Source organism: Pituophis catenifer, unplaced genomic scaffold, assembly GCF_029215685.1.
Source record: "Pituophis catenifer annectens isolate HBS135680 unplaced genomic scaffold, rPitCat1.0.hap2 SCAF_2, whole genome shotgun sequence".
NCBI lineage: Eukaryota > Metazoa > Chordata > Lepidosauria > Squamata > Colubridae > Pituophis > Pituophis catenifer.
In genome coordinates, this window is record NW_027256882.1 from 186,606,099 (window position 1) to 186,624,715 (window position 18,617).

The window sequence follows — 18,617 nt, forward strand, 5'->3', positions numbered from 1 at the left end:
GAGGAGAGCCTTCTCTGTCCTGCCCTTTGGAATGAATTGCCCCCGGATATTCGTAACATCTCTGACCTCCGGGTCTTTCGCTGTGCCCTCAAGACCCTACTGTTCTGACAGGCGGGGCTGTCTAACTGAATGATTTTAAATTGGGTTTTAATTTTGGGTTTTAAAATTCGGCCAAAACTATTTAATGATTTTAATTAATTTTAACTATGATATTGTATATTTATGTTTTAATTCTGGCTGTATACCGCCCCGAGTCCTTCGGGAGAAGGGCAGTATATAAATAAAATTATTATTATTATTATTATTATTATTATTATTATTATTATTATTATTATTATTACTACTACTACTACTACTACTACTACTACTACTAGTAGTAGTAGTAGTAGTAACATGAAGGCAATACTGGAGTGGGACCCCCCTCGGACTAGGAAGCAACTAAAGAGTTTCCTGGGTTATGTGAATTTTTATTACCAGTTTATCCCCACCTTCACTCAGATAGCCCTACCAATCCCCAATTTGCTAAAGACAGGGGGAGGGGCAAAACCAAATCCCAGCCAGCCCCTGGACTGGTCCCTTGCTTGCCAAGCTACTTTTTAGAAGTTGAAGTGCCTGTTCGCTGCAGAGCTGGTCCTGAAACACTGCAATCCAGAATAGCAGTAGGGGCGGTCCAACTCCAAAGGAATGAAAAAGGTGAATTACAATCCTGTGCCTACACATCTTGCAAGTTGTCTGACACTGAAAGGTGCTGGGCTATCTGGAAAAAAGAGGCTTACGCAGCCCAATTGGCTCTCCTAACATGGGGACAGTTCCTGGAGGGTAGCAAGATCCCCTTTGAGGTCTGAATGGATCATAAGAACCTAGAAGCGCTGGAAACACACACCCCCGTTAACTATCCCCTCAGCAGATCAGCCCCCCCCCCCATACTTAATTTCACTCTTCAATATCTGCCAGGGGGAAAAAAATTCCTTGCAGATGCCCTCTCCCGCATGGCGTAGTTTAATTGCACCTGAGAGGCAGTGGCAAAGTCCATCATCCCATCCAAGCAGCACGCAACATTGGGTCTCACCTATAACAAGTGACACCACAGCCAGAGCCAGCCCAAGACTTACCATAACCCTTAAGAGATGCCCTAATGAGTGGTTCCACTTAAGAGATGAGTGGTTCCAGCAGCACAAATACGACCTATCTTTGAGGAAGGGGCTGGTATGGAAGGGCGCCAAAATATATGTCCCAGGCAGCCAGCAGATCTGGATTTTGTAGAGTAGTCAAGATGCAAGGGCATCAGGACATTTTGGGTTTGTAAAAACCCTGCATCTAGTGAAAAGACAATTCTGGTGGCCAAAAGTGAAAAAGGACATAAAAGCTTACGTGGCCAGCTGCCCTATGTGTGCTTCAATAAAACTAATGCCTGGCAAGCCCCCGCATCGGGTTACTGCACCCAGTAGCCAACCCAATGAACCCTGGGAGGAAATCTCCATGGACTTTATTGTGGACTTGCCAGAGAGTGCATGGAACACTAATTTGGACCATTTCAGACACATTTGTGGCCTCCCCAAGGATTCCTTGTGCTTGATCCTTGGTGAGGCTGTTCATATAATGTATCTACCGACTGCATGGAGTCACAAAGTGTATCATCTCAGACCATGGGGTACAGTTCACTGCAAAATTTTGGCAGTAATCCTTAAGATGATTGGCTCCTTTCATAGAGCCTTAGCTCCACCTACCATTGCAGTACCAATGAAACCTGTGAATGGACCAATTCCGTGTTGAAGCAACATCTGAGGTGTTATGTCAATTACCAACAGTCCAAATGGACCGAACTTCTGCCTTTTGCAGAAGTGGCATATTATAACACTGTGCATAGTAGGACAGGATTTATCCCTTTCAGGGTAGCTAGTGGAATGAAATTTGTGCCAATACCAGAGATCCCTCAGGGATAACCATCCTCGGTATCATTGACAGAGTGGATGGAAACTTTAAAGTAGATGTGAGGGGTATAGTGTGCAGAGCATTACAAAAAGCTAGGGAGACACAAAAGAAGCAAACAGACAAGAGAGCACCACCGAGGGAATGCAAGATGGGAGATAAAGTGTATCTGTCTACAAAGTTTCTCAACTTGAGGCAGCCTTGTAAAAAGCTAGGTCCCAAGTATATCAGACTTTTTCAAATTATCTGGATCATAAATCCAGTTACTGTAGAATTGCAGTTGCCAAAAAGCCTCAGACAAATCCACCCAGTATTTCATTGCAGCTGCTAAAACCTTTCTGCAGTTCAGGATTAAGACCTGCTGTGGAAGCGCCTCCTCCTCCCATTCTAGTCAAGGGAGAGTAACTCTATGAGATTAAGGAAAGTCTTAACTCTCAGTACCATAGAGGGAAACTGCAGTATTTAGTATTATGGAGAGGCTACCTGTTAGCTGATGCAAAATGGATGGCAGCGACAGATGTGAGGGCAGCTAAATTAGTGCGCAGATTTCATGCTGAACATCCAGGTCAGCCCAAGTGAAGGAGATCTTGGAATTGGATAATAATATCTAATGTTGTCTGTACTGGTGTGTTTTATTTTCCAGGGCTATCATTCTTCTGGAGGGTCAGCATGTCAACATTGACTTGACTCCATGGCTGCCTGCACCTGTTTTTACTCTCAGTTTTGCCAAATAGTAATGGGAGGCAGGGTGAATTCCTAAGGGGAGGAGAAGCTATAGAATACACGAGAGCCTTCTGTTGCTGGTGAGAGATTATCCACCAAGATCAAGTTATGAAAAATGTTTGAGTGGCTCAGACAGTTTTTCCTAAAACAAAAGAACTGCACTCAGCTGGTGAACTATGAACTGTGGGTGGCCCAAAGGGGGAAAAAGGGTTTTACCCAGTGGTGAAATCCAAATTTCTTTACTACCGGTTCTGTGGGTGTGGCTTAGTGGGCGTGGTGTGGTGGACATGGCTTGGTGGGCGTGGCAGGGGAAGGATACTGCAAAATCTCCATTCCCACCCCATTCCTGGGGGAAGGATATTGCAAAATCTCCATTCCCACCGGGGCCAGCCAGAGGTGGTATTTGCCGGTTCTCCAAACTACTCAAAATTTCCACTACCAGTTCTCCAGAACCTGTTAGAACCTGCTGGATTTCACCCCTGGTTTTACCTACGTGGGTTTTTGCGGAAAAATCCCAGAACTGACTTTGCTTCTGCTGTGCCTAGATGGATCTTTCAATAAAGCTAGACTCTTGGAGATTCTAAAGAGCTGGGAGTTTCTTTTGTTGAATGTGCCAAATGGGACGGTTGGCACTACCCATATTTGAACTTTCTTTCTTAGAAGACAGATGTCAGAAATCTGAAGTCTCTATCTGGTAAAAATCTCAATTATTTTATCTCCACATTTTAATGGAATGTGTTTCTCTTAAAGTATGTAGATTTAATTACATCACATGGTATATTTCTTGAATTTATTTTATAAATTTCTTGAATTTGTAGTGATTCATTTTATCTAAATCAAAATATTATTTTTAAAAATGTTTTATTTCCTTTTTAAACTATCTCTTTCCTCTTTTATTTATTTAAACTTTAAATCCAATTTCTTATAAATCAATTAATTATATTTACCAATAATAAACCAAATAATTTCCCCCATATATTCCTCCAAACCACAACTTAACCATTTCTGCTTTCAACACAATATACAATTAATAGTATCTCAATTATTACAATTCCCTAGTTAAATAGAGCTTTTTTTCTTTTGTGTTTTAAAATCTTGAACCTCCTTTTTTGCCCTAAATTTCCCATTGTTTGCAGTTTTGCACCTACCTTTTTTTGGTGAGGAAAAAGAAAAAGAAATCTCTCTCTGCCTCATTTTGTCATGTTGCAGCAAAGACCCTGCTTTACTTTCAGTTTCGTTTTTTCAGCATAGCTAGGGGGGGAAAATCTGCTCCAGATTTTTTTGCACCTAGCAACAGAGCCCTCCGCAAAATAGCTGAGAGCAAATCAGCTGAGAGTCGAGGCTGATCTAATCAACTTGTGCTAATTAACCTATACTGAAGCTAAAAGGGGCTATTTTTTCTATTTTTGCAGGCACCGGTCTTATAGCAGTTTCAATCTTATTCTTGCTTTTTCCCCTTGCCGGATATATTTTAGTATCATTTTGTTTAATTCTTCAAAGAATTTTTTTCCTAATTTTATCAGAATTGTTTGAAATAAGAACAACAGTCTTGGCAAAATGTTCATTTTTATTGTAGCTATCCTTCCTATCAATGATAGTTGCAGGTTTTTCCATTTCTCCAAATCTAATTTGATTTGTTGTTAACAGGTTTCATATAATTATCTTAATAGTTGTGCATCTTGCTGTTAGCTAGGTAAATACCTAGGTAAATACCTAACTTTCTTTACTATCTGAATGTCTATTTGCTCGTTCTATTTTCTTGGCCCCACTTTCTTCTTGCCATAAAGTCTTTTCCACATTTACTGGTTCTTTTTGTCCTTTACGTTCTACTTCCTCTCCTCTTTCCGGTTCTTCAGTAGTTCCAAATTGATATTCATAGAATTCATGTGCTTTATCTAATGAGTCCAGTCTGTATCTTTTTTCACTCCAAGTTACTAAGATTCCCTCTGATGTAACTATCTGAAATTTACATTGTATTTAATCAGCTGACCTGTCAGGAATTGGTATTGTCTTCTTCAGTTTCTTACTCTTCTTGGCACCTGTTTCAGCACCACTATTTATTTGCTTTTATATTGCAGTGGTTCATCTCTTGCTTTTTATGCCACCTTTTCTTGTTCTCCCCAGGTTATACCTACCATCTTATTTAGCAAACTAGGTCTAGGAGATTCCCTATCTTTCCTATCCTTCAGGCAGCTGGGCACACTGTTGGACTGCAGGGAAATAAGATGGTAATAGCTTCTTTATTTCTCACAGCAACTAAAGCAATGTTACTGAAAGAAAGCAGAAGATAGGGCCACTTCCACTGTGACATAAACTTTAAAAGTTCTGTCCTGATAACACATGATCCCAACTTTGATTCATTTCTAGATGTCCCTGTTTGAAAATGCCTCCCAGCACCATGGCAGAAAAACAGAGAAGCACATGTTAATTCCACCTGTCCTAAACATGGTAGGAAAAAGGAATTCTCACCTGGTGATGCTTGCCCTGGATTTTGGCTCGAGCAATCTCAGAGCTGTTGCGCCGGGGTCCACGTCTACGACGAGCATAGTTTGCTTCTTGGAGCTCTTTTATTTTTTTCCTTTGCAGACGTATTTGGTGGCTACAGCTCACATTATATCTATTATGACCAGAAATAAAACATAATTTCTGTTCCTTAGAAATAAAATAAAGCTTCTTTTCCAATCTATTAGTATCTAGGCATTCATGCTCTAAATTATTTGTTTAGGAGTCATAAATTTCAAGAAGATCCAATTATCACTACCTTTTTGCACATGTTACAGAACAGAACCTCTTGGAACCACGGAACTGACTGGCAGGGCCATATTTGCCACAGAACTCACATTTTAGCAAGTTTCCTTTCTTGTCTTGATCTGAGGAAATGACAGATGAAGAGATACTTTACAAGTCTTGTTAATTAGCAAAAGTAGGATATAAACCTAAAATCTATTTGAGAAAAAAATTGTACTGTTCCACAGAAGGACTACACTAAATATTTATTTAAAGCATGAATCTTTCCCTTAAGAAAGTCTCAAAGCCTCATAATTTTTATACTGGGTAAAGATTAAACCTTGACAATGCTAACAATCTGGGTAACTCTTCAAAGAATTAATTCCTTTTTTTTTAGTTTTATTGGTTTTAACAATTAAACAATTCTTATTCAACTCTTGTGCATGACTGTGACCATTTACATATAATCACACTAATGTTCTCCTATACTCTATATAATTTTACAAAATCTGCTATCTGTTATTTCCCTTTTTTTCTATCTTCAATCCAATTATACCATTTCTCCCATACTACGTAAAAGTTAGATTGTGCCGAGATGGATAAAATGACATTGGAACTGAAAGGACTGATAGATTCGGACTTTTAAGAATTAATTCCTAAGAATGTGAATTGGCATTCAGACTCTTCTTGTTTAAAAAAAAAATAGAAAAATGGACAAAATATTTGAAAAGTATTTAGTACAAAGAAAATATCTCATCATAACCATGATGCAAGATTTCTTTCTCGCTACTCTTAGTTCTCAGCAAACACTCACCAACTGTTAAACTTTCTACTCCAGGAGAGTTGCTGGGTTGGTTGGTAGACTGCCTAGAAGGAGTGGCCCCTTGAAGAGGCTTTTCAAAGTCTTTAAGGAACTGAGAGTAACCCACCTGCATTCAAGAGAAGAGGGAGAAAAAACTTGCATTAGCTTCATTGACAGCATTTACTTTTTACATGCCTCATTAGGTGGGCCTATAGGATTACTACATTTTTTTCCTCTGGCTTTGGTAGTATCAGCTAAGTCCACAGGGAGCTCATTCTGGCAGGTATGGAAGGGCAAGGAAGAATATTTTGCTTAGGGGAAAATCGACAAAAATATGCAGAAAAAACTTAGAAGAATCCAAAGCTTCAGAAACAATAGTCTAGTAGAGAACCAGAGAAAAATTCAGACAGTGTCACAGGCTCAACTGAGTGAACTAAACTGGGACTCTGATGAGCAAGTGGGCGTGTCTGAAGAGAAAAATTTAAAGGAACACACTCAGTGTAGGCTACTCAACTATTGAACTACCCGAAGCTTTGGATTCTCCAAGCTGCGCGTTGGAGAATAATATATAATTTTAGAAACAAACAGGGCATATGTTAAAGGATTCACATATATAAACATTCTATATAAACATTTCAATGAATGGTAGCTGAATTTCATTATAATCATTCATTATAATCTATATCAATAAAAGTTCATAATATTAATTTTGCAGACCACTGAGGAACCGAGGGCCATATTTCTTTGCAATGCTAAAGAATGCATCTTTTAGCTATAAATAGGAAACAGAACACCTATTTTCTGTATTCAGATATCTAGCTCTATGCAGCAGGAACATAGTTCAAAAGAATCTGAACATATCAAAGTACATGTGCTCACACATCCCCTCAATGGAACAATTACAAGACAGGGAAGAAATATATATTTATAAGAACCATTAATCTCATTGTAACCTCAATATCACGACATTTATATATTATAATTTTATTATATTATATTTATGTAGCTTTTTCTATATAAATGCAAGAATCCAACAAATCTGAAATAATATTTTTTGGCATTGAATAAGACATAATTTAAGATCTAATGAAAATTTTGGTACTGATATTAAAACTATTCCCATGCCCTAGACAAAAGTCCAATTCTTTTTTCCATTCAGCTTTTTAAGTTTTATATCAAATTAATTCACTACAACAGAATTTTATAGAGGGCAATTATAATGGTTTTGGGGTCATAAGATTTAATGTTTGTAGTTGATTATATTTATTAGGCTAAAAATGTCACAGGTCTAAACTAGAACATCAATAGATGTTGACACTGTAAATACTGCCACTGAGCTGCACTAGCAAAATAATACTTGTCCTGTAATGCAAAAAATAATAAACATTCATCATTTTCATCTACTCATTGCCTCCTATTCAATTTTTTCACATAAATTCCCCAATAATTCTGAGATTTGTGTTAGCCCATAGGATCAACTTAGAATGACAAAAAGAATCAAAATGCTACGGTAACAGCATTCTTACCGGGAAAGGCTCTGCCCCTTCTTGAATGACAAAGCCCTCTATGATATGTGTAAGAATCTGAGGCTTGACGATGGCTTGTGGAGGTTTGGAATCTCCAGTCTGACGTGACAACACAGCCAGTGTAGGAACAGAAGAAATTGTTGGATTTGCAGAGTTGGGGTCACTTGGGGATGCATTTAGAGAACTACTGGTGGAGTCAGTCTTCTCTAAAACAGAAACACCATTAACAAACTAAATTTTAAAATTGTATATTTAACAAAAAGGATTTGTTTTATAAAAAATAAATCCACGTATTCATTGTTAAATATAATTCCATGTGGGAATTGCATACACTGTTGAACCTCTATATATTTATTTAGTTGTCATATTATTTGATTGATTGAAATAAAAAAATTGAAACATTGAAAATGATAAAACAAAGCTAAAAAACAAGTAACAGGTGATGTTAATAATAATGGAACCACCTCACTAGTTTGCTGGTCCTCCAGGGTTCTCAGGCATAACCAAGTCTTAAGATTTTTTAAAACTCAGACATGAATTTCAAACATCAGCATCATTATATTTGTTAAACAATATTTAATCCCCTTGCAGAATTTGAAGATTCAATATCAGTTAGGATGGATGATGTAGCAGGACAATTACTGCTCATGACAATTTCTTCCAAGGGAGTCCTCTCGTGTTGATCTCAACTTCTTTTTTTTTTTGCATAGTTTTTTATTTTTTAACATGTCAAAGTTTCATTTTCAATTAAACAATGTGTTGTCTGGGTATAAATAGTTTGAAAGATAGTAATCATAATGTTTACAACAATATTCATTACATTGATATTAATTCTATAATAATAAAATAATCATAATATTTACTTCTCTACCTTAACAAATCTCCCTTATTTCATTGATCTTTTTCTTATATTTCCATGTTTCTAACTTGTTTTTATTATCTAACCATTGATAAAATAAATCCCATATCATAAAATATTCAGTTTGTTCCTTTTCTTTAACTGCAAGTGTTAATCTATTCATTTCTGCACATTTTAATATTTTTAAAATCGTATTTTCATCTGTAGGCATCTCTTCACTTTTCCATTGTTGTGCAAATACAATTCTGGCTGTAGTTAATACATGTAGGATCAAATATGTATTCCCTTTATTATAATTATCTGGTAGAATACCCAACATAAATATTTCTGGTTTTGAATCAATATGTTGCTTTATTATTTTTTCCAACCATGTATGTATTTTTGTCCAATATTTTTTTGCTTTTGGGCATGTCAACCACATATGATAGTACAAACCAGGTATCTGATGGCATTTCCAGCATTTAACCAACATATCCTTAAACATCTTTGCCAATCTTGAGGGCGAGAAGTGCCATCTATAAAACATTTGATATAAGTTTTCTTTATATGCAGTTGACATTGTTAATTTGTAATTCCTATCCCATAATTTCTGCCACTTATCTAACTCTATTGTATATCCAAAGTTTTTAGCCCACACTATCATTGTCTCCTTTATTTGCACATCTTCCATTTTAACACTAAATAGATAACTATACATTTTCTTTATTAGTTTTTCATCTGTCCCTCTTAGTATCTGATCTAGTTCTGTTAATTCTTTATAAAAGCCATACATTTTAGCATCTTTCTCATATCTAGATTGTATCTGCACTTGTGGCCACCATCTTATATCAATCCCTTGACCACTTGTTTAGTTTTGAGCTCCCCTCTATCATTCAAAATATCTTTGTATCTAGTAATATTTCCCAGATTAATAACGTTTGGATGGATCAGTGCCTCCATTGTGGAGAGCCAGACTGGTATTTTCAAATAATGTTGTTCTTTGATTTTCTCCCATACTAATAATAATGCATTTTTAATATGTCTTTGAAAATAACCATGTATTTTGTTTTTCCCATACCATAAAAAGGCATGCCAACCCAGTTGAAGATCATGTCCCTCCAAAGTCAATAATCTTTTATGCCTCAAACCAATCCATTCTTTCACCCAAGTACTGAGGCCTGATAATACAATTCCCAATCTGGCAACCCAAAACCACCTCTATTTTTCAAGCCTTGCAACATTTTCAAGCTTATTCTTGTCTTTTTCCCTTGCCAAATATGTCTTAATATCATTTTATTTAGTTCTTCAAAATATCTTTTTTCCAGCTTTATATGAATTGTTTGAAATAGATACAGTAGTCTCGGCAGGATATTCATTTTTATAGTAGCTATTCTTCTATAGTTTTTATCCCAGAGCTATAATTGCACTCAACAATGAATTAATGGGCCACCATCAGTGAGCTGTTGGACAGCATTACTTGGTCTGTTGTGTGGATGTTTGGGTAGTTTAGGGGTGGGGAATTTGTGGTGGGTAGGGGTGTGTTTGGGGATTGTTATGTGTGTCGGACCTGGTCTTTGGGTGCTAAATGAATTTCGTTGTATGGGTATACTGTGTATACATGTACAATGACAATAAAGTTATTATTTTATTTTATTCCTGTCAACAACAGTTGCAGGTTTTTCCACTTCTCCAAGTCTATTTTAATTTGTTGCATCAGTTTATAGTAATTATCTTCTTTAATAGTTACACATCTTGCCTTTAATTGAATTCCTAAATATTTTACTTTCTTAACTATCTGAATATCTATTCTCTTCATTGGCACTTTTTTCAGTGTATCTGTAAGGTTCTTGAACAAAATCTTAGTTTTTTCTTTGCTTATTTTCAGTCCTGCAACTTCACCATATTCTTCTATTTTTTAAAATTAATTTGGGTCTTGTTGCTTGTCGATTTTCTAAAATAAAAACCAAATCATCTGCAAATGCCTGTAGCTTATATTTTTCTTTTTTATTTCCATGCCTTTTATTTCTATATGTTGTCTAATATTTCTGTTTAACATTTCCAATGTCAATATAAATAGTAGAGGGGATAGTGGACATTCTTGTCTTGTGCCTTTTTTATATTAAAGTTCTCTGTCATATCTCCATTTACCATCACTTTTGTCGTTTGCTTGTGATATATTGCCTTAATCATATTGATAAATCTCTCCCCAAAATCCATAGTTTTTAATTGTAATAACATAAATTGCCAGTTTATCAAATGCTTTCTGTGCGTCTAGGAAAATCAATGCCATTTATTTTCCAGGGTGTGCTTCATAATACTCCGGTGTGTTTAAGATCATTCTCATATTGTTTTTAATCTATCTCTTAGGCAGAAATCCATTCTGATCTGAATGTATAAATTCATTCAAAACCCTTTTTAATCTCTCTGCTATTATTGAAGCATATATTGATCTCAACTTCTCATGTCAATTTCTACTCATAGGAATATCACATGCTGATTGAGGACCAGAGGGAACAGTACATTTATGAGTCACGGAGGGGAGAAAATTATATGTGGAAACAAAGCTTGATCCTAATCATTTTCCAAGATTCAGAGGCTTTACTATATTTCTTGATATAGCATCATTAAGATTTTGTTCATGTACAAATGCCTCAATCCCCAACTAGAAAGTAATCTGATGTCTGATATGAATATGGTTTTACACATATGGGTTTGTGTCTACATAATATATATTCCAACAGACTGGCACACACTGTCTTCAATTTATCTTTTCACTTATCATTTCACTCAGTTTTGTCAGTTGTTTCAGGTAGGCAAAGTCAAGAAACAGACACAAGAAATACTAAAACTCTATTTAGCCTATAACAAAATCTTGAAAATCTGACAGTATTTTCCCTTCCTTCCCTCTTATACCAATAAGACTCAAAACAGGGCAACCCTCTTTCTCAACTATCTGGTTTACTGATGGTTGCTGTATATTTTCTATTTCTCCGTACTCTTCTATACATTCTGAAGGGCATAACAGCATCCTGAAATTAAACTTAATTGCAGTGATTCACTTAATAACTGTGACAAGAAAGGTTGTAAAATGGGGCAAAATTCATTTTACTACTATCTTGCTTAGCAACAGAAATTTTGGACTCAATTGTGGTTGTAAGTTGAAGACTACCTGTATCACCCAGTTTGCAAGATATTGAGTAAAAATGAGATTGCCTTTCCAAAGTCCAGAGCAGGAGACAGATGCTGGTTTTCCCACCAGGAGACAATATAAAAAAGTGTGCTTGAGCCTTTCCTAGATTATTTGGGAATCTGAGAAAAATGCAAAGACAATTAAGTCCTTTTTCAACTAAAAAGTGGAGATAAAAGAAATACTGTACTTTGTTCATACGGTGGGTTCAAAAGTCCAACCAAAACCAGAATAAAATGAAAGACCTTTGACTTGAGTCACTAAAGAAAATCTAAAATATGAGAAACTTGGGCGAAACTAAGGAATAGGTTTGTGAGCAAATAGAAGAAATGATATTTATTTCATTCTGCAGTCTGTAAAATTTGAGGGTTGTCACACCAATAGAGCACATGTTGAGTGTAGGTCAGAGTGAACTAGAAAACGAACACTGTTCCTACCAAAATGGAGGAAAAAGGTAAAGTATGCTTAGGAAGGCTACAACAAAAACTCCATTAGAATGTAGTCAAGACTTCCCTGAAGAGCCTTGGCTCTTTTCTGAACAACCAAAGGAAATGTCACAAACATATAAAGAAAATTTCAGGACCACAGATCTGTGACTGATATTCCTCTCCTACTTAGTAACTGAAGAATTTATTTATAGCTCCTCATCATTCACATTCAATATCTAGCAATTCAAGAATATTGTCCCAAACTGTTTCATGAACATTGTATACCTGGCCATGCTCCTTTCTCATAATTGAAACTGAAGCAAAAGTGGACATTATTCCACCCCATTTGTTTAAACAAGCTATTACAAAATTGTTCATGATCACCCGGACAGTATGGCCTCTAAGCAAGCTGTTTGGATGCTTACAAACGTTTGCACAGATATCACAGCCTTTCCTATCTACTGGGCATGAGAATCTGCCTCTTGGTGTAAGAGTTGCAGATGATCAACACAGTAGACGGTTTGGGGCTGGTAAAAGAAGTTCCCTTCTGAAGGTTTTCATGTTCATCTAACAAAGCAGGTGTCAACCCTGAAGCTGGTTAGATGGTGGCCATCTTTCTATTCTACTGGTTTTTTTTTTTTTCAAGCTTCAGTACTGACACAGACTGGAAATGAGGGATAGGGAAGGGGCTGTAGAGATAGCTGGAGTGCTATAACCAAAACAACATTCTTTTCCCTGGGAACCAAGGTCATGTGTGCAGGTGGTTGGGAGGTGGAGACTGGGGGTCATCCATCATCTGGATTGTATGCTGATTGGAACAGGTGACTGATGCCTAGGGGGAAATGACAAACTTACTTTTAATTAAAGGGAAAACCAGCAGGAACTTTAGTTTTTACCAGCATTGTGCCAATATGACATACCCTAATAAAATGTTTTTTAAGGAAACCTCAGGCCTCAGAATTCTTTCATTCAGGGATGTGTTAGTTGGGACCCTGACATTAAACTGGCTCTTCTAAACTCTGAGCTCCATAGGAGCTGCTATCCGAGGTCCTGAGCCCCGGCTGCTTACCCGGTCTACCCAGGAAGCAGGAAGACTCAGGGAAGATGGAGAAGACGACTGAAGAGACTGTGGGCAATTGCGGGTTTTGCAGTTGCCCATGCCAGAGCCTGCCGACCCCATCGAAGACCCTGTGAGTGGCGGCAGCGGTGGCAGATGTTGCACGCCAGGTGGGCGCCTGACCCACGGCCCAAACCAAATGGCTACTGCAGAAGAGCTCTATTTGGTGGAGAAGGACCTTGCCATCCAAGTGTCGCTCCAAGAGCCGATCCGGGAGCGCCTAGCAGCTGCTACAAGGGAATCACAAGCTACGATCCTCAAACTGAGGTTGATGGGGCCGATGTATCTAAGCGAGTCTGGGGAGTGGAAATACCAGAGCGCAGTCCGCAGCCAGACCCTGGAGGGGCTACCCGAGAGGCTTGACAGGCTGAGTTTCAGTAGCTTGAGGCACTCACACAAGGCTGGGAACACCTGAGTAGTTCGCAGCCAGCCAACACTGACAATCCCTCCCAAGTGGGACCAATCTACTCGAGTTGTGAGCTCTCCACCTCTAGCGGTAGCACAGCTCGAGATGGAGCCAATTCCCCCTTGGCGGACCTGGTCAACCATGGGAGGGATCAGAGCCACTAGCCCTCCACCATCCTGCTCTATGCACTCAAGCCCAGGGCCAGAATGAAGTTCGCTGAGGTGCCGGAGCCCAGCTAGCCCACCTGGGCAACCCCAGCTGCTGCTTTCTGGTCAAGTACCGTGCAGCTGGACTTATTACCTGGGGCAAAAATGGGTTTGAGTGCAAGCCCAATGGCACCCAGCCCCTACAGTGGCACTGCTGCCAGCTTTCCTCCCTCCAGCCCACCGGCTGCCCTGCCACAGTTCCGGGCTGGGTTCGATGGAACTCCAAACAAGCTAGCTTTCTACCTGAACTGAGTGTGGGCCCACATCAACTGCTATGGGGATAAGTACCAAAGGGACCAAGAGATAGTCACTGCCATCTGCGACAACCTGGAGGGGGAAGCAGCAGAATGGGTGACTCAACTACATGATGAGGGCACTCCAAAGCTGGCGAACATTGATAACTTTTTGCAGCTGTTAAGGAGCAGATTCGAAGTCATGGCCCAACGCCAAGAAGCAGAAATTAAAACAGTCAAACAAAAGGGGCGGATGGCCAAAGAATACATCCAGGAGTTCCAGAGGATAGTGTTGTGTCCTGCCAGCTGCCAGCGGAGTTGGCGGCAGACTCGGACGATGATGAGGATGGGGAGGAACTTGAACAAGTCCTGGAGTCTGGGGAAGGCTCTGATGGATGCTCTGCGTCGGAAGCACAGATAGAGCCAGGGCTGTCCGACATTTCCCAGCTGCCTTTGGAGTCAGATAAGTGGGGAAGAAGAAAAGCTGGGGCCTGTTCCAGATATGCATATGCGCAAAGCTGTCAGGAGAGGAGAACAAATGAGGAACAGGGGCCGACTTGGGAAGAATGGTGCATGTGGACGTTGAATGGCCCCTCCCTGGCTGGGGAATAAATAGAAGCAAAAAGGGAGTGGTGGTTGCAGGAGAAAACAGTTCATATTTCTTTCAGAAGAAATGGTTCGTGCCTCAGAGACTTCTTGCCAGGAATTAATTTATAGCTCTGGGACTGGAAGCTCTTGGCCTGGCAATTATCCAAGGACTGATAAGATCTGTTATTGTAATTAACCCTGGGAAGGATTATTGCCTGGACTTTTCTGTGTGTGAATGCCATGAATTCACAGTAGCTAAATAAAAAGGGTTTTTTGGGGATAAGGAATCTGTTTCTTGGTTCTGCTAAGGCTGGGTCAGAACAGATAGCCGGAAAGCTGCAGGACTGGCCCAAACACCTCTTAGTGCATTACTTCAAAGAGGCCTGGACAAAGAGCTGCTCAAGATTTGCCTCTGCCGGGGAGTTTCTGACCACATCCATGACTGGTACTGGATGGCCATAGTGATGGTGTCAGACCTGGAAGCCATATTTTACATTTGGGCCTTCAGGCCTGCCACAGAGCTCCGCTGGCCAAAGGGAGAGACGTCGGAGAAGAAGCCTAGGTGACAGTTTGGTCGACAGCTCAGCACCCACAAGACTGAGGTACAACCCAGGGGACCCTCCGCGGTGGCAATCAAATGTCTCCGGTGCAGCCAACAGGGTCATCAAGCGTCCAAGTACTTGGCCCCAGTCCTTGTAAGGCTCCAGCCCCGGCCAAGCCAAAGAAGCCATCCTGGAAAGCAGTGGAGAAGGAAAAGTTTGCCTGCCAAGCCGTTGAGGTCTCCACTCCCCCTCAAGGGGAAGAGGGAACTCTGGTCCTTGGAACCCCATCGCTACTGACTGGTGACAGTGACAACAACAGCAAGGATGACCCAATGGTAAATGAAACCATCCATCCCTTTGCCATTAAGTCAAAGCTAGTGATGCCAAAAGCAGGAGTCCAGGGTGAAATAGAGGCCATCATAGACACAGGATGCACCTGCTGCTTGATCAGCCTCTCCACTGTCACCAAGCTAGGCATAAAAATAAAACCCCTAGCAAATCCCATGCGGTTCGAACAGGTCAATGGGTCGCTGATAGGGGGACTCCTAGCTACACTAGTTACGGAGCCTGTAAGGCTGGAGATGGGCCACTACTGGGAACTTATTTGATTCGTGGTGGCACCAAAAACGATCAAAGCCATCATCCTAGGCTTGACGTGGCTAGATAAATGGTTCCCCACCATCTCCTGGGTGGGGATGGCTACAGAAAACTAATGCTAGAGATGGACCCAAACCCCCTCCCAGCTCGACGGAGAGAGGAGCTCTCCAGTGCCTGAATGAGACTAGGCAGAACAAAACAGCTGCTACCACCTCAGATCCATGCCCTGGGATCCCCCAGATCCTCAGGGAATACCAAGACACAGACTGTGCCATAGAGTTCGTGCCAGGGGCCAAGCTACCCAAACAAAAAATGTACTCCGTGACTCCAAGGAAATGACAGAACTAAGAGAGTACATTGACACTAACCTAGCCCATTGGTTCATACAGCCAGCCAAGTCCAGGGTAGCTGCTTCAGTCCTCTTTAAAGAGAAAAAAGACGGGACAATGAGGCCCTGTGTTGATTTTAGAGAAATAAATGCAGTATGCGTGGAAAACACGTACCCACTGCCCTTAATGAAGGATATGCTGACCCACTTAGCCAAGGGAAAGGTGTTCACCAAACTAGACCTGTGGGAGGCATACTACCCAGTGCAGATTAAAGGAGGAGACGAATGGAAAACAGCCTTCAATTGCCTGCTGGGTAGCTTCCAATTCAAAGTGATGCCTTTCGGGCTCAAAAAAGCCCTCACTGTCTTCATGCAGCTAATTAATGAGCACCTGCATAAAGGGGCTCTCGTCTACTTGGGATGATATTCTGATCTTCAGTGAAACCCCAGAGGAGCACATGAAACTAGTACACCGAGTATTAAAAAAGCTACTAGCAGTAAAGCTGTATGCAAAGCTGTCAAAATGTGAGTTCCACAAGACAGCTCTAAACTACCTGGGCTATCAAGTGTCAAACGAAGGAGTGGAAATAGATCCGGCAAAAGTTAAAGCAGTGCTGGGCTGCCAACCCCCTTGCATATGTAAACAGCTCCAGAGCTTCTTCGGGTTTGCCAAATTTTACAGACAGTTTATTCCCTCCTTCACCGAGATTGCCCTGCCCTGAGTTGTTGAAAACAAAAGGGGACCCGCAGAAGCCATAACCGAGTCAACCCCTAAAATGGACTTTAGAGTGTCAGTGGGTGTTTGAGACACTGAAGAGACTATTCGCTGAAGAGCCAATCTTCAAACACCCGGATCAGCCTTTGGGATGCAAGCAGATGCCAGCAACGTGGTGGTTGCTGCAGTCCTCCTCCAACAGAATGCAAACGGTAACCTGCAACTGTGCGCTTATATTTCTAAAAAACTCACGGACACCGAAAGAAGGTGGGCCGTGTGGGAGAATGAAGCCTATGCAGTCCAGGGTAGCTGCTAATGGGCATTACTAACTTGGAGGCATTTCCTCGAGGGCAGTCAGGTGTCATTCAAAGTATGGACTGACCACAAAAATGTAGAGGCACTAAAGACCCCTTGAAAACTCTCCCCCAAGCAAGTTCGCTGGCCACAATACTTCAAAAGATTCAATTTTGAGCTATAATACATCCCGGGAGCAGTGGTGGAATTCAAATAATTTAACAACAGGTTCTTTGCCCTAATGACTGGCTGAGTGGTCATTTGTCTGGGTGAGTGTGGTCAATTCGACATCATTCACATCGAAGGGGGCGCACACAGCCCCTCACCTCATCCAGCTACTTGCCTCACCTGCAAAATTTTTATACAAAATGGAATTGCTTGAGAAACTCTGATTCCAAGTCACTTGGGTTTAAATCTGATTTAAACTAACCTAATCCACCTCCCCAATTCATGGATTACTGCCTTCTCGTGGTGAAAGGGCTTGTGTAGCTCAATGAAGCTATGAGCTATGCCATGCAGGGCCATCCAAGACGGACAGGTCATAGTAGAGAGCTCTGACAAAATGTGATCCACTGGAGAAGGAAATGGCAACCCACTCCAGTATCTTTGTCATGAAAACCCCATGGACGTTACCAAAAGGCAAAAAGATATGACACTGGAAGATGAGCACCTCAGGTTGGAAGGTGTCCAATATACTACTGGGGAAAAGCAGAGGGCTAGTACTACTAGCGCCAGAAAGAGTGAAGCGACTGGGCCAAAGCTGAAAGAACGTTCAGCTGTGAATGTATCTGGTGGTGAAAGGAAAGCTGTAAAGATCTATTCTCCTTAGGAATCTGGAATGTAAGATCCATGAATCAAGGCAAGCTGGATTTGGTCAAGCAAGAGATGACAAGACTGAACATTGTCATCTTAGGAATCAGCGAACTAAAATGGATAGGAATGGGTGAATTTAATTCAGATGACCATCAGGTATACTATTGTGGGGAAGAATCCCTCAGAAGAAATGGAGTAGCCTTCATAGTCAATAAAAGAGTAGGAAAAGCAATACTGGGATACAATCCCCAAAATGATAGAATGATCTCAGTTTGAATCCAAGGCAAACCATTCAATATCACAGTAGTCCAAGTCTATGCCCCAACCACTGGTGCTGAAGTGGATGACATTGACCGGTTCTATGAAGCTCTACAGCACCTTATAGAATTAACACCAAAAAATGATGTCCTTATCATCATGGGGGATTGGAATGCTAAAGTAGGAAGCCAAAAGATAACCAGAATAACAGGCAAGTTTGGCCTTGGAGTACAAAATGAACCAGGGCACAAGCTGATAGAATTTTGTCAAGAGAATATGATGGTCATAGCAAATACTCTATTCCAACAACCCAAGAGACTATTCTACACATGGACATCACCAGACGGTCAACACAGAAAT

At 40.4% G+C, this 18,617-nt stretch overlaps 1 protein-coding gene across 1 annotated transcript in view; it reads right to left on the minus strand.

Moving 5' to 3' along the window:
* PHC1 (polyhomeotic homolog 1) overlaps positions 1 to 18,617 on the minus strand; it is a 170,827-nt gene that overhangs the window by 34,187 nt on the left and 118,023 nt on the right. The window contains exons 10-13 of the mRNA XM_070938332.1: positions 7,708 to 7,913; positions 6,194 to 6,308; positions 5,414 to 5,522; positions 5,122 to 5,269 (exon numbers count right to left, since the gene is read on the minus strand). Coding sequence (XP_070794433.1) covers positions 5,122 to 5,269; positions 5,414 to 5,522; positions 6,194 to 6,308; positions 7,708 to 7,913 — 578 coding nt within the window. The remainder of the gene's footprint in view (positions 1 to 5,121; positions 5,270 to 5,413; positions 5,523 to 6,193; positions 6,309 to 7,707; positions 7,914 to 18,617) is intronic.